The sequence below is a fragment of the Wyeomyia smithii genome, chromosome 3 (genome assembly GCF_029784165.1).
Source record: "Wyeomyia smithii strain HCP4-BCI-WySm-NY-G18 chromosome 3, ASM2978416v1, whole genome shotgun sequence".
Classification (NCBI taxonomy): Eukaryota; Metazoa; Arthropoda; class Insecta; order Diptera; family Culicidae; genus Wyeomyia; species Wyeomyia smithii.
In genome coordinates, this window is record NC_073696.1 from 44,852,705 (window position 1) to 44,870,282 (window position 17,578).

Consider the following 17,578-nt stretch of genomic DNA (forward strand, 5'->3'; position numbering starts at 1 on the left):
AGAAAACATAATATTCAGATGCAAGCCAGACATAGTTTACTGACTCCGTAGTAAACTCTATACTTACTTCCCAAAGAACAATTTTGTTGATTTATAGCTTATAAAGCAACCATCAAAAATTCCAGCTGATTTGAGGCTGATGCTGATTAATTTTAAATAGGGATTATTCCTTTGTCTTAAAAAAAATATCTGGAGCTAAAGTCGATTCCTTAAATCTGGGTCATTTATGCTTTTGGAGGAAGTTGCAATATTCGTTGCGGTGTTATTTTCCAATGAAAACGAAAATCTGCCCAACAGACTCTATATTGCAAAAGTTCCCAGAGGGTAACATGCTGGTGCACTTGCTCTCAAGCTTGTTTGCAAGATTTCTTTTTACAATCAGCAACGACTGCACGACACGAACAAAAGAGCGACACGAAATGTCAAATAGAAGGTTCAAAACAAAGAATCAAATGTCAGAAATTTTCTTCCAAAACTTGTTCACATCTTCTCCGTACAAGACGTGTGTACGCGATACGCTGCGTTTAAAAAAAATTAAATTCTTACTTTCATTGATTGATGAATCCAAGTTACTGACTACAAGCAAAGATTGTCTCCCTAATTTAAAATTGATACAAGGCGTGTGTTATAACGTGCATGATGATAGTGAGATTGTGCCCGGGTGGACGTCTGTCATAGCAAATCAGTCGTGTCGTGACTAATATTTGCGGAAGGTGAAGGTGAAGGGTCCTCTGGATGCCTGACGAAAGTGTCGTTCGTTGTTATCAGTGAAAGAATTAGTTCGTTTAGATGGTTCTTGTGGAATAATGGTGTCGATTTTAAAAAACCAGCTGCTTAAGCATCTTTCACGGTAAGAATATGTTTTATGAATGAAAGTATGTACCTATACGTAGGAGTTAACACCTGTAAATTAGAGCATGTCAATAATTTTCTGTCGTAAAACGCGTCACGTAAGGCTACTACCAGCTGGAAGCGCACACCTAATCTCATTTTTAAAAGATTATTCGATTAGCAATCTGTTATCTTGGGGGGAAACTAATCCAACTTAAACTCCGTTACACTAGCAAGTGTTTACGAACACCTCAAATCAATGGTTTTCTTTTTTCGAAATTTATTGACATATTTTAACATCCTATCAATGACGTTCAAAACTGGGACAAAAGATAAATGAAGCAAAAAATGTCTATGTGTAATTGAATCAGGTTCAGCAACGCATAAACATAAATTAACTTTGATGAACATCAGGTCAGCTTGAATTTGATGAGTAGCTGAGAAAGCCAATCTCTGCATGCACAGGAATTTTGGCTGCACCGTGTATCCATAGTAAAAGAGAAACATGGGGCAAGTGCATTTGTTTCGTAAATTGTAAAGTAACCTCATTTTTTAAATATTGCAAAAACAAGTTTTGCTAACTCTACTTTTGGGTAATGATTAATTAGAGTGGTTGTATTATTTTACATATCTGCTGTCTAATCGTTTTTTGCGTTTTTCAATTTTAACTTTCGGTAAAAAATAGTACCTATTTTTTATCAATAGTCAATTAAAAAAAAAGCACTGAACAGTTTCTGCTTCCCTACTGTTTCTTAACCTTTGTTCAAATAAATTTGCTCACAAATACTCCTTAAAAGTGTCTAAAATTGGTCGTTAAGATGGTTCGTTTCTAGGAAATTGTTATTTGCTTCTTTCACCCTTTTCCGCTTTGGATACTCATTCTTTTGCTGATCAAAAAATTTGAAATATATGTATTCGACTACAGCCAAACAACATCAATCATAAATGTTGACCGACTGTTATATTTCCAAATAAAACTCTTTCTAAAGAAAATTCAAACCGGTACCTGCGCCGTACTCCGTTGCGAATGTGTGCACAATTCAATATTCCCCGTTCGCATAAATAATAAATTCGATATGCTTGGCTTAATTCAATCACTTCACTGAGTTATAAGTTTTGAAATGGAAAAATTGATCTTTCCGGGTGAAGATATTTAAGGTAGGCATAATGTTTTAATAAAAAAGCCCATCGTCTACTCTCTTCAATGATTCGGCTATAAAATATACTACGCGGTGATAAACAGGCGATATACGACAGTAAAAACGGATACGTCACAAAAAAGTTCTCAAGGATTTTTTTATTTAAATTTTCACTCTGTGTCGTTTTTCGTATTTCTTTTTAGCTTCATAAATGATATACGAATTAGATAGAATTTTGCTTGTTAAGCCGCTCCAATGTGTATAAAGAAAGATTTTGTGAAACTCGAAGAAAGTCACATGTATTTTTATTAATCATTCTCTATGGGATGTAGTAGTGGTGGGTACAAGTGAGATGCGAAACACCTTCAACTTTTCGCACGCATTTCACACCGCCATCCTGTGCGATATTGAATTTCCGTTGCTGTAAGCTGCTATAGTGACAACATTAAACACGGTCTGCGTATTTTTATATTCACTGTACATGTTTCTCAAGGTGAACGTGTGTAAAGTACCGCAATGTTTAGATTTACCATTTCTTCTTGCGTATTGAAATAAACGCGCCAGTATACGGATATTTAACTTCGTTCATGATTCTTTTCCATACAGCAAGAATGTTTCATTGATAAGATAAATCTCGCGTAGGATCTTTGCTTGGTCGTAATTTCACTTGAGCGGTAAATATTTTTTTTTTATAGCATAATAATTTATTGTTTGTATTGTTTTATTTGCAGATATACCAAAAATTTGTCGCCAGATAAGGTAAATTTAAGCACATTTCGGGGCGAAGGGGAGCTTTCCAATTTGCAGCTAGACGAGAATGTACTAACGGAACTGTTGGAATTGCCATCATGGCTGCGTCTTACGTCCGCATGGTGTAACCACGTGTCGTTTCGAATATCCTGGACCAAGCTGAAAAGTACACCGATCACACTGGTGAGTAAACAAAAAAAAATTTAAACACTCAGCCCTCGGAATGGCTCATTTTACATTATGCTTGAGGCAAACAATTGCAGCGAGAAAAAGGGTAATTAATTATTACTTTGTCAATATTCCTTCGCTCTCGTTGTGCAGACACTTGACGAGGTAAAAATAACGGTTGAAACATGCGAGATAACCCGCAGCGGTGCCCAGACACCGGGACTTTCGAGTCTCTCTGTACCACAGGGAAAGTATAGTTTCATTCACAAAATCGTCGATGGCATTACAGTACTGGTGAATACGGTGAACGTGAATCTGATAAGTCCGGCCTTTACCGCTTCGGCTCAAATTTCCAAAATAAGAGTCGAATCACGCACACCCAAATGGCTGCTCGGTGATCTACGGGTAACGAAAATAAAGGATCCCGCCCGGGGACTGATTCTGATATTCAAAGAGCTGTCTTGGCAAACCATCCGTATCGAAGCAAGTTCAACGCAAGACAAAAGTCTGACTCCATTGCGGCTGCTAACAAACCAGGCCCGCTGTAGAATAACGATTAAGAAAAAGCTATCCGACTGTAGCATATTAGCTAGTAGATTGGTTTTAATATTAGATGATTTGTTGTGGGTATTGACTGACTCGCAACTCAAAGCCGCTTTACACTTTGTTGATTCACTTTCCGGGCTAATCAAGGCATCCACCAACGTAGTACAGAGAGTGAAAGCGCAGAAAAAGCTGGAAACGTTACCGGAGTACCAAGCTCAGCTAGCTCAATCGTCAAGAGCACCGGATGCGCAGCAGCTAAACGCAGTCCAGCGTCTATTCAACATCTACGATGTAAGGGAGACCTCGTACCATTTCTTTAGTCAACGAATTGATTTGCATCTTTGCGATGACGCTGGTGTTGGCCGCTCCAGCTATCCTAGTTTGAAAGATGGCGGAGCGTTGCAAATTTCTCTGCAAGGGTTTCAAATTGATTATTATCCATATCATTTGGCGAAAGCAGACCGCTCGCACTGGCCAAAGTAAGTGCTTTCATTGTTTTTTTGATGGTTGTTTTGTATGATAACTTTAAACTTATTATATTAGATATAAAGAAGCAAGCGTTCCACCGGCCTTGTGGCTTGAACAATCTTTAAATGCCTTCCGTGAAGCTATATTGAATCTAAGTCAACCGAATAGACCACCAACGCATCCAAGCTTAGAAAGGTATCGACGGTCTTGTTTGTCACATGTGTCTAGACATTTCTATTGACTTATGTTGCAGGACGACTAACCTTGGCCAGCAACAATCACATATACCAAGAAATTCAGCAACGGGAGGAGCCCAAACTACCACAAACTCACCGAACATCTCCGGATCACAATCAGCTGGTGCATCGCCAATGAGAAAACATGTCCTAGATAATATAGCTAAACTGATGTGCGTGTGTGTGATAATAAAGATCGAGGAATTCACCTTATATCGCGTGACGACTTCGGGGAATAAACAGATGCCCAAAGAATTTATCGCTGGTAGGTATTTGTGCAATTTGTTATATTTTTTCGGAATAATTTATTGTAATTTCTCATTTACCAACAAAAATGTCCAATGCTTTTCTCATTTGCACGCTATAAATCCCATATACTCAAAAGCACAATGCAAAAGGAGAAAAGGTACACAAGATTCTATTTATGGATTTATTGATAAGCTGTGCTTTATCATATGACGTTAACTTTTACCCTAACTATAACTTCTTTCTAACCATATTCCTCATCATCATCGTCTTCTTCGTCATTATCGTCTTCATTATCATCATCATCGTCATCGTCATGAATATTTTTGTCCATGCAGGTTGACATAAGACGTATCGTAAAAAAATAGATGATTTCCACTAGGCTTAAGATACTGGCACCCATGAAAAGGCCCAGAATACCGCCAACTGACACGACAATATCCAAATTTTCACGAACAATTTGCCTACGATAGCGTTGTGTTGGCAGCGTCAGAAGTTTGAACTGTACCGACCTATCAAGTCGATCCTCAACCACCGATTGCTTGCCGATGATTTGAATCTCATGCTCGGTGCAGGACGGAAGGCACTGACAAACTAAACCGTTTGTCCGCCATGGTTGCATAATTGTAGTTTGCGGAAACATCAAATCCTTATGATCCAAACAGAATAGGCCCTCGTAACCGCAGATCGGACATTTGTCTTTCTCTGAAATCGATTGAGAATATTACCTACGATTATTTAGATCAAAAAATGATTTTGGTTACTCACCATTCAGGATCATATTATGGTGACAGCAATTGCATGCGGAAATCTGTGCTTGCTTAAGACATTCTGTCACACAAACACTGTAACTATACTTGGGATAAAGTGTGTCGGTTTCTTCGTCGGGAAAAACGCACCGTCGTACTTCCGGGTCTACCGTGCGTACTAGTGGGTCGTTGATCACATTTTGCATGGTGAAAAAAATGGTGTCACTATAACCTTCGGGGATTTGTGTGAACTGTAGGGTAGTCAGCAACATGTGGGGTATATCTTCCTCATTCATAATGTAAGACTATAAGGAAGTGGTTGGTTACAGAATTTTTTTTTCTTTATAAGAGAGGCTTTCAGCCTTTGGCTGGTTCGCCTCTAATGGTTACAGAATTGAATGAATAATGTTTGAGTTACTTACCGAACTAGCTCTCGTTACATTCAACATTAGCTCACCAGTGGAATGTGTTCCGCGTCCTACTTCCATGCTAAACCAATCTTTCCCCTCTCTGCGGATTTAAATAGGAAGTAAGCTGAGAGTAAAGGAAAACATTCAAAATCAAACTACTCACCTCTTGCCCAGCTGTATGGAATTCATCAAATAACATGTTCCCATCGAGGTTTGCAGAGGTTTAAAATACCGGCAGCAGTCGAAAGGGCGACCGTTCCAAACGCATGCCACGAACAGTTGGGTACAGTTGGCTCGTACCTTGGCAGCGAACTTCTCGTATCCAGTTTCCGGGCATTTTACACAATCGGTACATTCTTTGTACGGCGCACAATACGACATAATCGAACCATAATTGTACAGATTATGAAAAATGATCCGCAACATAAAATCTTCGACATCGTAGTTGTACTCCATGTCTCCATCGGTCTTCAAACCTTCTATGATATTTTCCAAACTTTCGTACACTTGTTTGGCATATCCAATCTCGCAAATCGCCACCGATGGAAAGGTGCTAATTTCTCGTACGTGAACATTTTCAACTACCAGACTGACGGCGTTTCTGTGGAAGTTATCCATATAACTTTTCACCAGAAAATATGATCCAGTCCAGGAAAGTAGTACACATCCCAACCAGAATAGACGTTCGGTATAATGGTACTTTTTGTCCGCAATGTAGCAGAATCCTGCCAACGAACAATTGTCACAGTATTCTACGAATATTTTAAACCATAATTTGAAGGTTTTCTTGAACTTCATTTTGTGCTGAGGCGCAAAATTCAAATATCTGCCGATGGCAGATTTAACAGCGTTTTAAAGCGGGTTTCATAGGAGATTGTGAAAATGATACCATGATTAATTACAATTTTGCTTGTCACCAGGTTGTATCTACATTCCGTTAGAGTATCTCATTTTAAATTCATTTATGTTCTATCCACTTTAGGTATGCCAGCGTCGCGGTGCTGTGTTTGCGTTTGAGTATGACTCTTGTAGTCGCGTTTATATATAATTTACACCTCATTATTTTTACACTTGTGATACACGACACGAACATAGTTTTTGCGACGTGTATTACTGTGAACTGTTTCTGATTTAATCTAATTTGAATTTATTTTAGACGTAGATAGTTTTTTACGTCGCAGTTTACGATAGAAATTGAAATAAAATCTTGTCCTGTTTAATAGTTGATTCGGAAACGTATATTAAATAGGAATTCATCCCAGAAATAAAATAATTTGTAATCATTTGCAATACGCTTTTTCGTGTTATTTGTATTTATAGGCGAATTGAGCAAGACAATTTAGTTTTTGTAATTTACATGAACTAAAAAATGTAACTCATATCAATCAACTTAATAAACGTTAAAAAAAAACGGCATGAAAAAGTTTTAATTTTATTTTGTTTTTTGTCAGGATATGTACTCACACATTCTGTTAACGGTTTTATGTCTATGGGGTTTCGTCAGAATTTTTTGAAAAATAAGAAAAATATGGCATATTTTCAAGTATAAAAAATGAAAGGAAAGTTAATTTATTTAATTGATTTTAAATGAACTAATGTACATTATGAACCCAAATACTAATTCTACGTTACTCTTTATTCGTCCATCACCCCGTTATTACAATAACTCTGCATGTGAAGTATCATCAGTTTAACAAACGACTACACATTTCTCAATTCTTCCTTCATCTATAGGCGACCGGGATCGATATAAGCTGCCTCCGGAAATGCCTACGCTCCACGCCGAGTTTACGTATTTTTACTATCCTGGAGATTTCGTGTTTCCATGTAAATATCTATTGTTATCTCTTGTGGATTTATTTCATTAATGATTTTGCCTCAATATTCCAGTGCCGCCATCCAAAGCCTTTGTCCATATCAACCCAGTACAGGTCAGCTTCGATCTGGACAGCTGTTTGTGGTTTAGTTCTTTTGTGCTTAACTTACATGAAAGTCTGCTGAGAACAACAAATGTGACTAGCAGTCTGAATTCTCCCTCCACACCGTCCTCCGGGAGTCACTCGGAACCGCAGCCTAATCTGATGTATATGGACGTGAAGGTTGAAGTCATAATGCCGAGGATCGTTTTCGAAGCCAGTGCAAATGCACCCCAACAGCGAGATCGACCAAAAACGATGACGGTACAAATTACACGTTTAACACTGACCAATATTCGCGAAATGGGTGCCTCACGGGCGGACTTAGCTCAGGCGGTTTCATCCTTGCAAGAGGGTAGTCTTGTGTTTGGTTCCGGCTTTCCGTCTATGCCGGGAGATCTGTGTATTGTGACAGACAGAATATTGTCGCACATTGCAGCGAAGGACGTGATCACTCCTGAACCCATGCCACAAGGGACACAGCAGTCCGCATTCAGTCACTTGACGCGTTATGCTATGTGGGCTGAGCCGCGTGATGTATGGTGCATTAAGTTAGATCCCGTTTGGGTTGATTTCTATGGAGCAAGATCGGTGGGAGCGAACCGGGCAATTCCATTTGTTGATGCGGTTCCTGTGACGATTTGGTTACATGGTCGATCGGATTTCGACATACTTGCTAATGAATTTGACAACGAGCAATGGCAGTTTAGCGGCAACAACGAGCCCAACTGCAAAAGGTACAGCAATATATCCAACTCAACAAAGTCGAGCGAGTCGAGTCTGGTGCTTTCAGTTAATAGTCTAATGCAATCGCAAGATTTAGATCCGCTGAGTAAAAATCTAAACCATCTGCCGTTGATCAGTGACAATGTTAAGAAGAAACCAGCCGATGTTAACAATCGTCCGACTGTTCCCTGCCAACCCGTAGATAGTGAAGCAGAGGCGACCGTGTCGGCCGATCTGCACGTGATAGCGCATGTTTCTAATTTAGTTAGTATTCAAATTGACCATTACCAATATTTGTTTCTGTTACGTTTGGCCGAGGAACTGACGGAGTTAGCAACTTTCCTATCACTGGACTCAAAACGGATTCTGCAAGCGGTTAGATATTCTTTAGCAATTTCAGGTACAAGTCCTAAAATATTTTTCAATATTTCCCTACAGGCGAACGTCGAAAAGTCCATCATTGTTGGCTGTGTTATTCCACAAGTGGAAATTTCGCTTGTAATGCCTTCGCAAACGCCAGGCAAGGAGTCGAGCGGCGGCGACGGCGAAAGTGTACTACCTGACTCGGCGAGTTTAGGTGACGATCTGCTTACTAATGGTATTGTAGTGGCGCATGGAATGATTCTACAGTAGATCGTTGGTTTTATTAAGTTTATGTCTAAATGCTTTTTTTTCTGTTGGATTCCTGTAGGTTCTGGCTGGCCAAACTCAATGGATCAAACAAGGAATTCGAATATTTTCAGTAGTACTGAATGTCCTTCACCCGTTGCTGTGGAGGTGCCCGTTGAAATTGAACACCATCCTGTACCTAATGCTCATGGGTAAGTTAACATGATACAAACTTTAGAAAGTACACAACTGATACTGTCATTTTTTCAGTCACAACGTTCAAATTCAAAGTGCCCCCACAACATCTTCCTCGTCTGGAGTGGTGTCCGTTGAAAATCGTTCCTCATCACCGGTAGATAGGGAAGAAGAAAAGATACAACCGACAGTGTTCAAAAGTCGTAATTCGACTGCAGATTCGTCCTCGTTTTCAAAGGAAATTCATTCTGGGTATGCCTCCATGAAGAAGGGATTTTCCCAGTTTATGACTTCTATAGATTCTAAGCTGAAGACCAACATGTCCGATGATGTGAGCGATACTCTTTCGGTTCAATCGGATATAAGCTCCGACCTAGAGAACTACCTGCCCATGCTGGGTGATTCGGAGAAAACTGCAGACTGTATGGATGTAATGTTTAAGCTAAATCCCTTCAACACCGATAGTAGCATTAAGGTTGCCCCTATTGAAGTTGCCAGCGAAGTGTGCGAAGATCCATTTTTGACTAATATGTCATCGCCGTCTGAACCGTCCGAGGCCAGCAGTTTGCGAAGGCGAGATCTAGTTTCTATGGTTACATTTAGGTAGGTATCTAGTAATTATCAGGAACATTTATTCGCTCACATGTTGCCTAATGGTTGCAGGTTAACAACAGTTGAAGTGATTCGTCAAAATATTTGCAACATTTCGGCAATCAGACTACAGGTTTCGGCAGTTAGTTGTGACGAATGTGGAGCAATACCGTGGGATGAGTTTCAGGTTCGTATATGCCTTATTTCCTGTTTTGACTTTAAGTTTTTGCGTTGTTTTTTTTATGTTTTTACTCATTCAATTTCGAACTATCTCAATGTGATTCGCTTCAATGCTTAATTAGGGTTGAGAATCACTTTTTCATAACAATAATAATAATAATAGATATCAGCGATTTGGTGCAATTATTTTGTGAAACATTAATGAATAGGAAATGTGGTTTCATATGTTACACCAAAACAGCTGCTAACATGAGCGGTAGATGAAGCATAGAAAAGTTGCATTGCAGGGTCAACCATGACCAATTACTTGTTTTCGCCCATGTAAATAATCCTCGTATACTTTGTTATTCTCCTCGTCTAATATTCTAATATAGATAATCAAATTGTAATCGATGCTCTCTCTGTAATAACGACGCAAAGAAGAACTAAATTACGAAATATTGCTTTTAAGTTATCCAAAGGTTTTCTACCGAATAATGCACTATCAATGGTTTCTTACTACACTTTCGATCAGACACCTGTCCTTCTTTACTATGAGAATGATGAAAACCTTCTTAACAGGAAAACAAAATTACAACATTCAGGACAAAATATGATTAACAATCTTTAATTTTACAGTCTAGAAGTTTAAGACACGAGAAATCTAAAACAAAAAAAAATCTAGCATGCAAGACTTCAGAAAATAAAACAAATCAACATTGCGACACCACATGTTCGTAAACTTGAGCACTCATAGATTCAAAAGTACATTTTTCTAGAAATCCTAGATACAACATAATTTGAAATCTAGTTACTAGACTTCAATCCAAAAATACAAGACTAACTCATAGCTTTAGGATGGAAGATATTAAAAATTAAAGACACCCAAAATTAATCGTCAATTCAACTTTCTAATGTTTGAACGAAATCAAGATTTTGATATTTATAAAATTTATAGTTTTTAGGTAGACATTCTATAGAGATCGTCTCAGCGAAATGTTATTGCAGGTGACGGAAAGAGAGAGTTTTGATTACACATATTGACATAGTATCGCTATACTTTTTCGTAACTTGGAAGAAAAAAAAAACGAATAATGACCGATCGGGCATGCTTTATACTTACATAAGATCTTACCTATCTTTTGATCAAATTTTCATCTCTATCGATATTATATTGTTTAATTTTCCCAACATTACTATATAGACATATATCATAATAATCTTTTCACATAAAGTGTTAATGTATTGCAAACTTGTTTTATTCTTTTTTGCATGCTTTCTCTATCTTCTACTTAAACTCAACATTTTAAAATTGCCCTTTTAAACGAACAAAACATTTATCTGTAACGGCTACAACACTGCGTCCACCCGTCGGTTAAACTACAACTAACAAACTATTCAAACAACGAACACCCGATAAAACCTACCGAATGACTAAATCTTTTTATTCGTGTACTTGTCGTGTCTATATTATCATAAATGTAAATGTCGTGTTCGTGAACAATTGTCAACGCTGGAATCACAATGGCTATCGCAAATGTTTGCTTCGAAACAATATCCAACTGGGGCGATTTTATTTTGTGTTTGTGAATCGTTTGGCGCAATCGTGAATGGAACGTACACATGAAAAACGTTGCTTAAAAATGGTTACCCGTTGCTTGACCTGCGTAACTACTTATTTGCAGAGTGGTCAACAAAAAACAAAGGTATTTACTTCTTTTCAGTATATTTCTACCAGACTGTATTTGCAAATATTATAAGTAACTGAGCTGCGAGAAAGATGATAGATATAAAGAATTGGAAACAGACAAAACTGGGTCTTCTGACCTGCATGTACACACACTCTATATCTAGCATCGTTTTTTAGACCGCAGAGAAAAGTGTTTTGTAAACATTGTTGTTACTGAGCGGTTCTGCGTTTTCTATTCACCCTCGAATTGATTTGAGATTTGGGCAAAACCGTTGTACATACAAAGACTTCTGCCGTAAATGTTTGCTGTTTAGTATTTACACCTAGTCTTTCTAGTTATTAATTGTTATATTGTTTAGTTAATATTGGTATTCCTTTTTTTCCCCGAACGATGCAAATCCTTTTTTTTTCTATAGATTTTCATCATTAAACTTGGCGTTTATTTTTTCACTACAACCCTACTCATTTTAAAATTTAACAGGGCAGACTTACTGCAGATTATTCAGTAGAAGCGCCACATCGTATGAAATATTTCAAACTATAATGCTAATCCATTACTTAGCGCTTGGTGGAGGCGCTTTATATTTTAATCGAAATGTAAAATATGAAACGGTTTCATAGAACTCCACTCAAAAGATTTAATCCTCACAGCACTAAACTTCGTCGTCGTCGTCGACGGTTTAGCTTGAAACCAATTAAGTACCTTCTGCATAACGTTGGTGCTTATTAGTGCTGTGGAAAAATTAAAATAGTTGCTTATCAATAAATAAAAATGCCTAATCGTTTTCTCCCAAATTTAATTTTTTTTCGCTCCTGAAGCGAATTGTTTTTTTTTTTGTAGGATTTACACAGTTGTTGCAAAAGCACACACAGCACACAAAATTAGCGAGAAAACATGTACATACGAATTCAATGAACACTTGCTAAGTTTTTATTGCACTTAAAGCATGGAAGTACGTCTAAAGATGTCTCCACTTTAACCTTCCAGCACAATCTAAATGTTTCATGTTAGATTTGGATGAAGATAAATACAAATGTTATCATTTATATTACTTGCGCAAGCTACGCTTTCTGTTTTGATTTGTAAATTAAATCTACGATATAGCGGAACGGGAATTTACTTATTACTGCTTCGAAAGTCTTTGCAGATAATAGATTTTTGTTGAAGTCTTTCCATGATTCTCTTCTGTTATTTTTTTACTTCGTCTTCGAATGCTACTGCTTATTTTGTATGAATTTCCTTCATCGGAACGCCGAAAGTAATAGCTGTTTAGCATTTTCGGGAAACTTCATATATCGAACAAAACACGTGCCTTACACACCTTCTATAGACAAATAATAAACTAAAAAACCTAACCAATAAAACCTTTAATAAACCCAATCAAACAATCGATGTTACATAGACGAAGTTTGGAGCTAGATGTAGAGCATGGAACATTGCACCACACAATCCGGAAGCACCCCCTTGTATTGCTGTTAGGTTAGAAGAAGAGTTGACACTGCCGGCCGATTCACTAAACATCACCGACAAGAAGTCTATACAAAGGTAAATAGCATTGTTTCGAATCCACACATGACTTTATAAATGCTTTGCAAATTATTTCGCCAGCTGGTTTCAACGCAAACTAAATGTGGAAGTAAAGAACATCAATCTTCAGCTCTCCATGAGCACCGTTGTGGGCCTTGGCGATTTGGCAGAAGATGAAGTGATACCAACCCCCATACCGATGGAAGTCGTACTGCAAAATGTGAAAATTAATCTGATCGAAGATCGTCCTCCGGTGAATATTACCTCACCGGGAACGCTGCCCATAAATTTATCTATAGGACGGATGCTCGTTACGCGAGATGCTGCAGGGGTCTTCTACCTGCAGCCTATAGAGAAACACGACGAAAGTTCAGGGGGTCCTCAAAGGCCGGAAATGGCTTCGAAAAGAGATCGTGATCGGGAGGTAGTGTCTTTGCAACTGGTGATGCATCAGCTTAAAAAGGACAACGATAGTTTACGTAAACAGTTAACAAACGTTGAGAGGGAAGCTGAATCGAATAAGTAAGTGATGTTCCATTGAATCTTGATTCTTTTAATTTATGTGTATAAAAAAATTGGCAGAACAAAAACACGACAGGAATTTGAAACGCTTCAATCGTACTTAAATGAAACCCAAGACGATGTAAGAACGTTAATAGACGAGAATCGTACATTAATGGACACAATACGTTCGCTGCAGAATCAACTGACAGCGTTAAGCGATGTACACATGAATGCCACAGATGGAAAGAGATAGCACAACTGTATGGACTGCATACAGTGCTGTGGTGATAATCCCTTCTAATGGTTAAGCCAGCTGAATGGGTGGGCGAGTAGAATTCATGTTATCATGTCGGGTATTCGAAAATCCTTTCCTAAATTGAACGATTCCTTTCTTTGTATGCCTTCCATTCAAATTTAATTTCGGCTTGGAGTTTATACGCTCTGAAATGACAGGATTATCCTGAGTGATCAAACAACCACTACTAACTACAAGAAACATATTTAACCGTTTGGAAATACAGTTAAAACACCGACAAACATAAACTGAATACATCACCCACCGTTAGCCTGTATGAGTAAGCAGTCAGCAAATACGACGAGCAAAGTGTTACTACTATTTCGTAATTACTCTGCTCATAATTATGGTTATCATCAGTTGATTCTTACAATGTGAGAAAAAAAACAAGACTTATAATTGGTTCGTCATATGTTCTTTTGTATGTTTTTGGTTTGAATAACCACGTAACCCGGCTTTGTCAGGTGTACTTGAATAAAAAAAATTTATGTTACACTGTACATATTTGCAGTTTCGTTTTCATATGCGCTTCATGGGTAAATACATGTAAAAAATTAAAAAAAGGTACATTGAATTCACGAATAAACATCTATCAGTTCAAACATTGCGTGGTATTAGTTATGTTTCCATATATCATAAACATAAATAAATACTTTAAACATTGTAACATGCAAACTTTTTCAGATGTTCTTTTATCTCTCAACATTCCTTCTTTCTTGTAAATCTCTAAAAAACGCACTGAGCCATTAGACTTCTATGAAATCAAAAAGCACTATGCACCCCGTTTATGGTGAATCAATTCCTTTTATGCATTGTAGTAGCCAATAGTCATTTCTTGTGATATTAAATTTAATTGTTTTCCGTTGAATGAAGGTGAACGATCGAATTGTAAACAGCAGCTAGAGACTATAGTAGCAAAAAAAGTATGGTTCCATAGACAAAGCGTTATAAATTGATGCTAAGCATGTTTCACTTGAAAGGCTTTCAAATTCCTCCAAAGCTAGCCTTTGTTTAGTTTGAAATTTTTATGTCTACTAAGTGCTTCATGAACTAAAAAAGATAGACTCAATTCACGTGCATAGGAACAGAATATATTCTTGGAGTTCGTTATATCAGTAGCACTGAATTCCTTACGGTCAGCTCAAATATGAACCGTTGATAGTTAGCTTTGTATTAATTGTGTTTTAAAATATTCGAGAGAAACAAAAACCTATACGTCTAGTAGTAAGCGGTTGCGTTTACCGAATCAGAAAAATATGACAAGGGTTTTGTTAACTGAGATTTATGTCGAGCTATTAATGGAATACATAATAAAGTCAATAAAAAGGTCTACGTTTAACGGATGTTGAAAAAGATTTATCAGATTCATATATTTACCATTACAATCATTGAAACAATGTCAAATAAAAATCTTTGTCCTTGATGGGTAATAAAAATGTTTATGTTGGAATATCACGGCCTATCACTAAGTTAGCCCCAATTTCAGTAAAGTTCCAAGAGCATAAAGCACGGAAATCGTTCAACTACTACAAAAATATTGGCGGAACCCCCCTAGATTCATAGCCTTAATGTAGAATTTTATTTTAATGCCATGCAAAATTTGAGCTCAATTGAACTTCGGGAAGTGGAGCCTTGGTGCGGCCCAAGCTTCTCTTTTTTAACCGATGAAACAAACACTTTTTGCTGTATGAACTCATCATTGCGACCAGAAACATTAGTCTTTTGCGATATCGCCTGGGTGTTTGCTGTATTCCACACTTCTCTTATTACAAACATCATTATTGAGAGTAATATCATGATTATTATTATTCGTGCTTGTGGGTATGTCCTTCTTTTTGCGCTTATTATTCCGAGCTTCGCTTTCTCCGGCCCATATCGCCAATTACAATTCCTTGGAAAGGTTTCAACTAAATGGCCCTTCGACCAGTTTTATTGTGAGAGGGATTCATTTTTATCAGGAGTTATTTGTCGGGGTTGTTAAATTCAAACAACGTGAAGGAAGGGTTAATGGGGAATAAACCCCCTGCTTAAGTTCGTCGACTTCGAAAGGACCTGATTCTATTAAGATTCGAACCCACGACCACCCGCATGTCAAAGCGGATTTTGTAACCTTGCAGCGGCGAAGCTCCCTAAAACAAATGCACAGGGGGTAGTTAATGAACTTTTCGAAATCGAAATGCGTGGTATCATCTGTCATCTCAGATACTAGATATCGACCTTTCATGCATTTGTGAAATTTTTGGCATAAAAAGATCGATTTTTTGCAGAAATTCGAAAATTGGTTTCTGAAATAAAAAAACGAAAATTGGTTTCTGAAAACGAAAAATTGGTTTCTGAAATAGTTGTAAACCGCTCGAAGAAGTTAAACAAGAGACCAAAAACAAAATTAGCAAGCTGACTGGAAACATATGAAACCGAAAAAAAAAAATGAAAAAATTAGTCAAAAATTTATTTTAAATTAACCTCTGAGAATTTAAAAGGTTTCAAAAAAGCAGGAAGAAAGCATACAAAAGATTATGCTGGAAAACATTTCTAAAATCCAGAAAAAGTCGAAAAGAAAATAATCCTGGATATAACCACAGAACAGATATGCAACTTCGAACAAAACTCTGCAGCAAATCAGTGCCCAAGCTTTCGCATTCATTTTTTGCTGTTTCATCCTACATTGATTTTACAGTGCATCGTTCGAATAGTTCGCTCTAATAGTTTGAACATGCACCAAAAAACTATTTTTTTTTGCAAAAAGGTGATCTTGAATCTATCAAAATCAAGTTAAAACAGGACCGCATTCAAGAGATATTTAAAGCGGAAATTCATTAACAATTCACAATCAACGTCAATAGAACAAATTAAACTAAAAATCTTTCAACCATTCAAATATTGTTTAACACATTTTCTTGGATCGTACACCTCGCGACCGTTGAAACTATTTTAACCTGTTAGTTGATTTTCTTGAATATCTTCGTTTGACTTGGAACCCGAATTTCACGACCAACGACAATATTTTTTCTCGTACCGTTTTTTATACCTAACATTGCAAGTAATGCATATCACGCGCTATACACAGCACTGCTTACGACATTAGGTACAATGTAAAACATGATTGTCGTTAGTCAAGATATTCAGTTTTCAACTTGGGCAACAATGAAATTCATTAAAAATAAATCTACGTAAAAACCGTTGCACGTATGCGGGTGGTACTGTACGATTATCATGAAAAGGCACCCTCGCTATACCAGTACCGGGGAGAACAAAGGATTCTCTCGGCGAAAAAGCGGCGAGAACTCATACAGTCCTTTTATTGGATGAATAGAATATAAGCGTAATAAAGTTTCGAGTGTAAAATGCGTCCTCTCCACCGCTAGATGTAGATACTTACAATAAAGAGATTTTGTCTCATTTTTGGTTCTTCAGTTGAAAAGATGTGACGCTAGCGTAGGGGAAGGGAGTAATGATGATGTATATGAGGACACGATATTTTTTCCAAAAGCATGGCAATCTACTGAAAAAATATATTGGCTCAAAAATTTTGGTTATAGGATCGTTGTCAGCTAAATTTGAGATTAATTTGAAATCATTTTTTCTAAGGCCTTTTTCCTTCTTGAAAAGATTTTTCAGACATGGTGAGAGCCTTTCAGGAATTTCAAGTAAAACAAGATATTATCTTTTTTTCGTTAGCAGATATACTCTATAGTTTTTAAGCTAATTCAAAATCATTTTTCATAACCTTTCTGGACACTTTCAAGCTCAATTCGAAACCAGTTTTGTCTGTTGACGATTTTCAACCATTTTCAGCTGAATTCGAAATTTATTCGTTACCTG

The 17,578-nt window shown here is 37.3% G+C and overlaps 2 protein-coding genes across 5 annotated transcripts; one reads left to right on the top strand and one right to left on the bottom strand.

Annotated features, from left to right (window-relative positions):
* The first annotated feature begins 459 nt into the window (after window positions 1–459).
* LOC129727488 (bridge-like lipid transfer protein family member 3A) lies at window positions 460–15,192 on the top strand. 4 transcript variants are annotated; one of them, XM_055685352.1, is made up of 16 exons: window positions 460–850; window positions 2,702–2,903; window positions 3,042–3,913; window positions 3,978–4,097; window positions 4,156–4,403; window positions 4,524–4,544; window positions 7,278–7,370; window positions 7,434–8,560; window positions 8,624–8,783; window positions 8,877–9,006; window positions 9,065–9,592; window positions 9,653–9,767; window positions 11,425–11,445; window positions 12,833–12,975; window positions 13,039–13,479; window positions 13,540–15,192. In XM_055685352.1, the coding sequence occupies exons 1-16, from the start codon at window positions 807–809 to the stop codon at window positions 13,712–13,714; spliced, it is 4,440 nt and encodes a 1,479-aa protein (XP_055541327.1). In that variant the 5' UTR covers window positions 460–806; the 3' UTR covers window positions 13,715–15,192. The 4 variants fall into 4 exon arrangements, with proteins under 4 accessions (XP_055541327.1, XP_055541331.1, XP_055541330.1 ...); XM_055685356.1 differs by having other exon boundaries at window positions 8,624–8,762; XM_055685355.1 differs by lacking the exon at window positions 11,425–11,445.
* On the bottom strand, window positions 4,406–7,053 carry LOC129727489 (sodium channel protein Nach). Its single transcript, XM_055685357.1, has 4 exons — window positions 5,707–7,053; window positions 5,556–5,643; window positions 5,153–5,438; window positions 4,406–5,089 (listed from the first exon to the last, which is right to left on the bottom strand). Exons 1-4 carry the CDS (start codon window positions 6,339–6,341, stop codon window positions 4,629–4,631), a joined length of 1,470 nt encoding a protein of 489 aa, XP_055541332.1. The 5' UTR covers window positions 6,342–7,053; the 3' UTR covers window positions 4,406–4,628.
* Window positions 15,193–17,578: the final 2,386 nt, after the last annotated feature.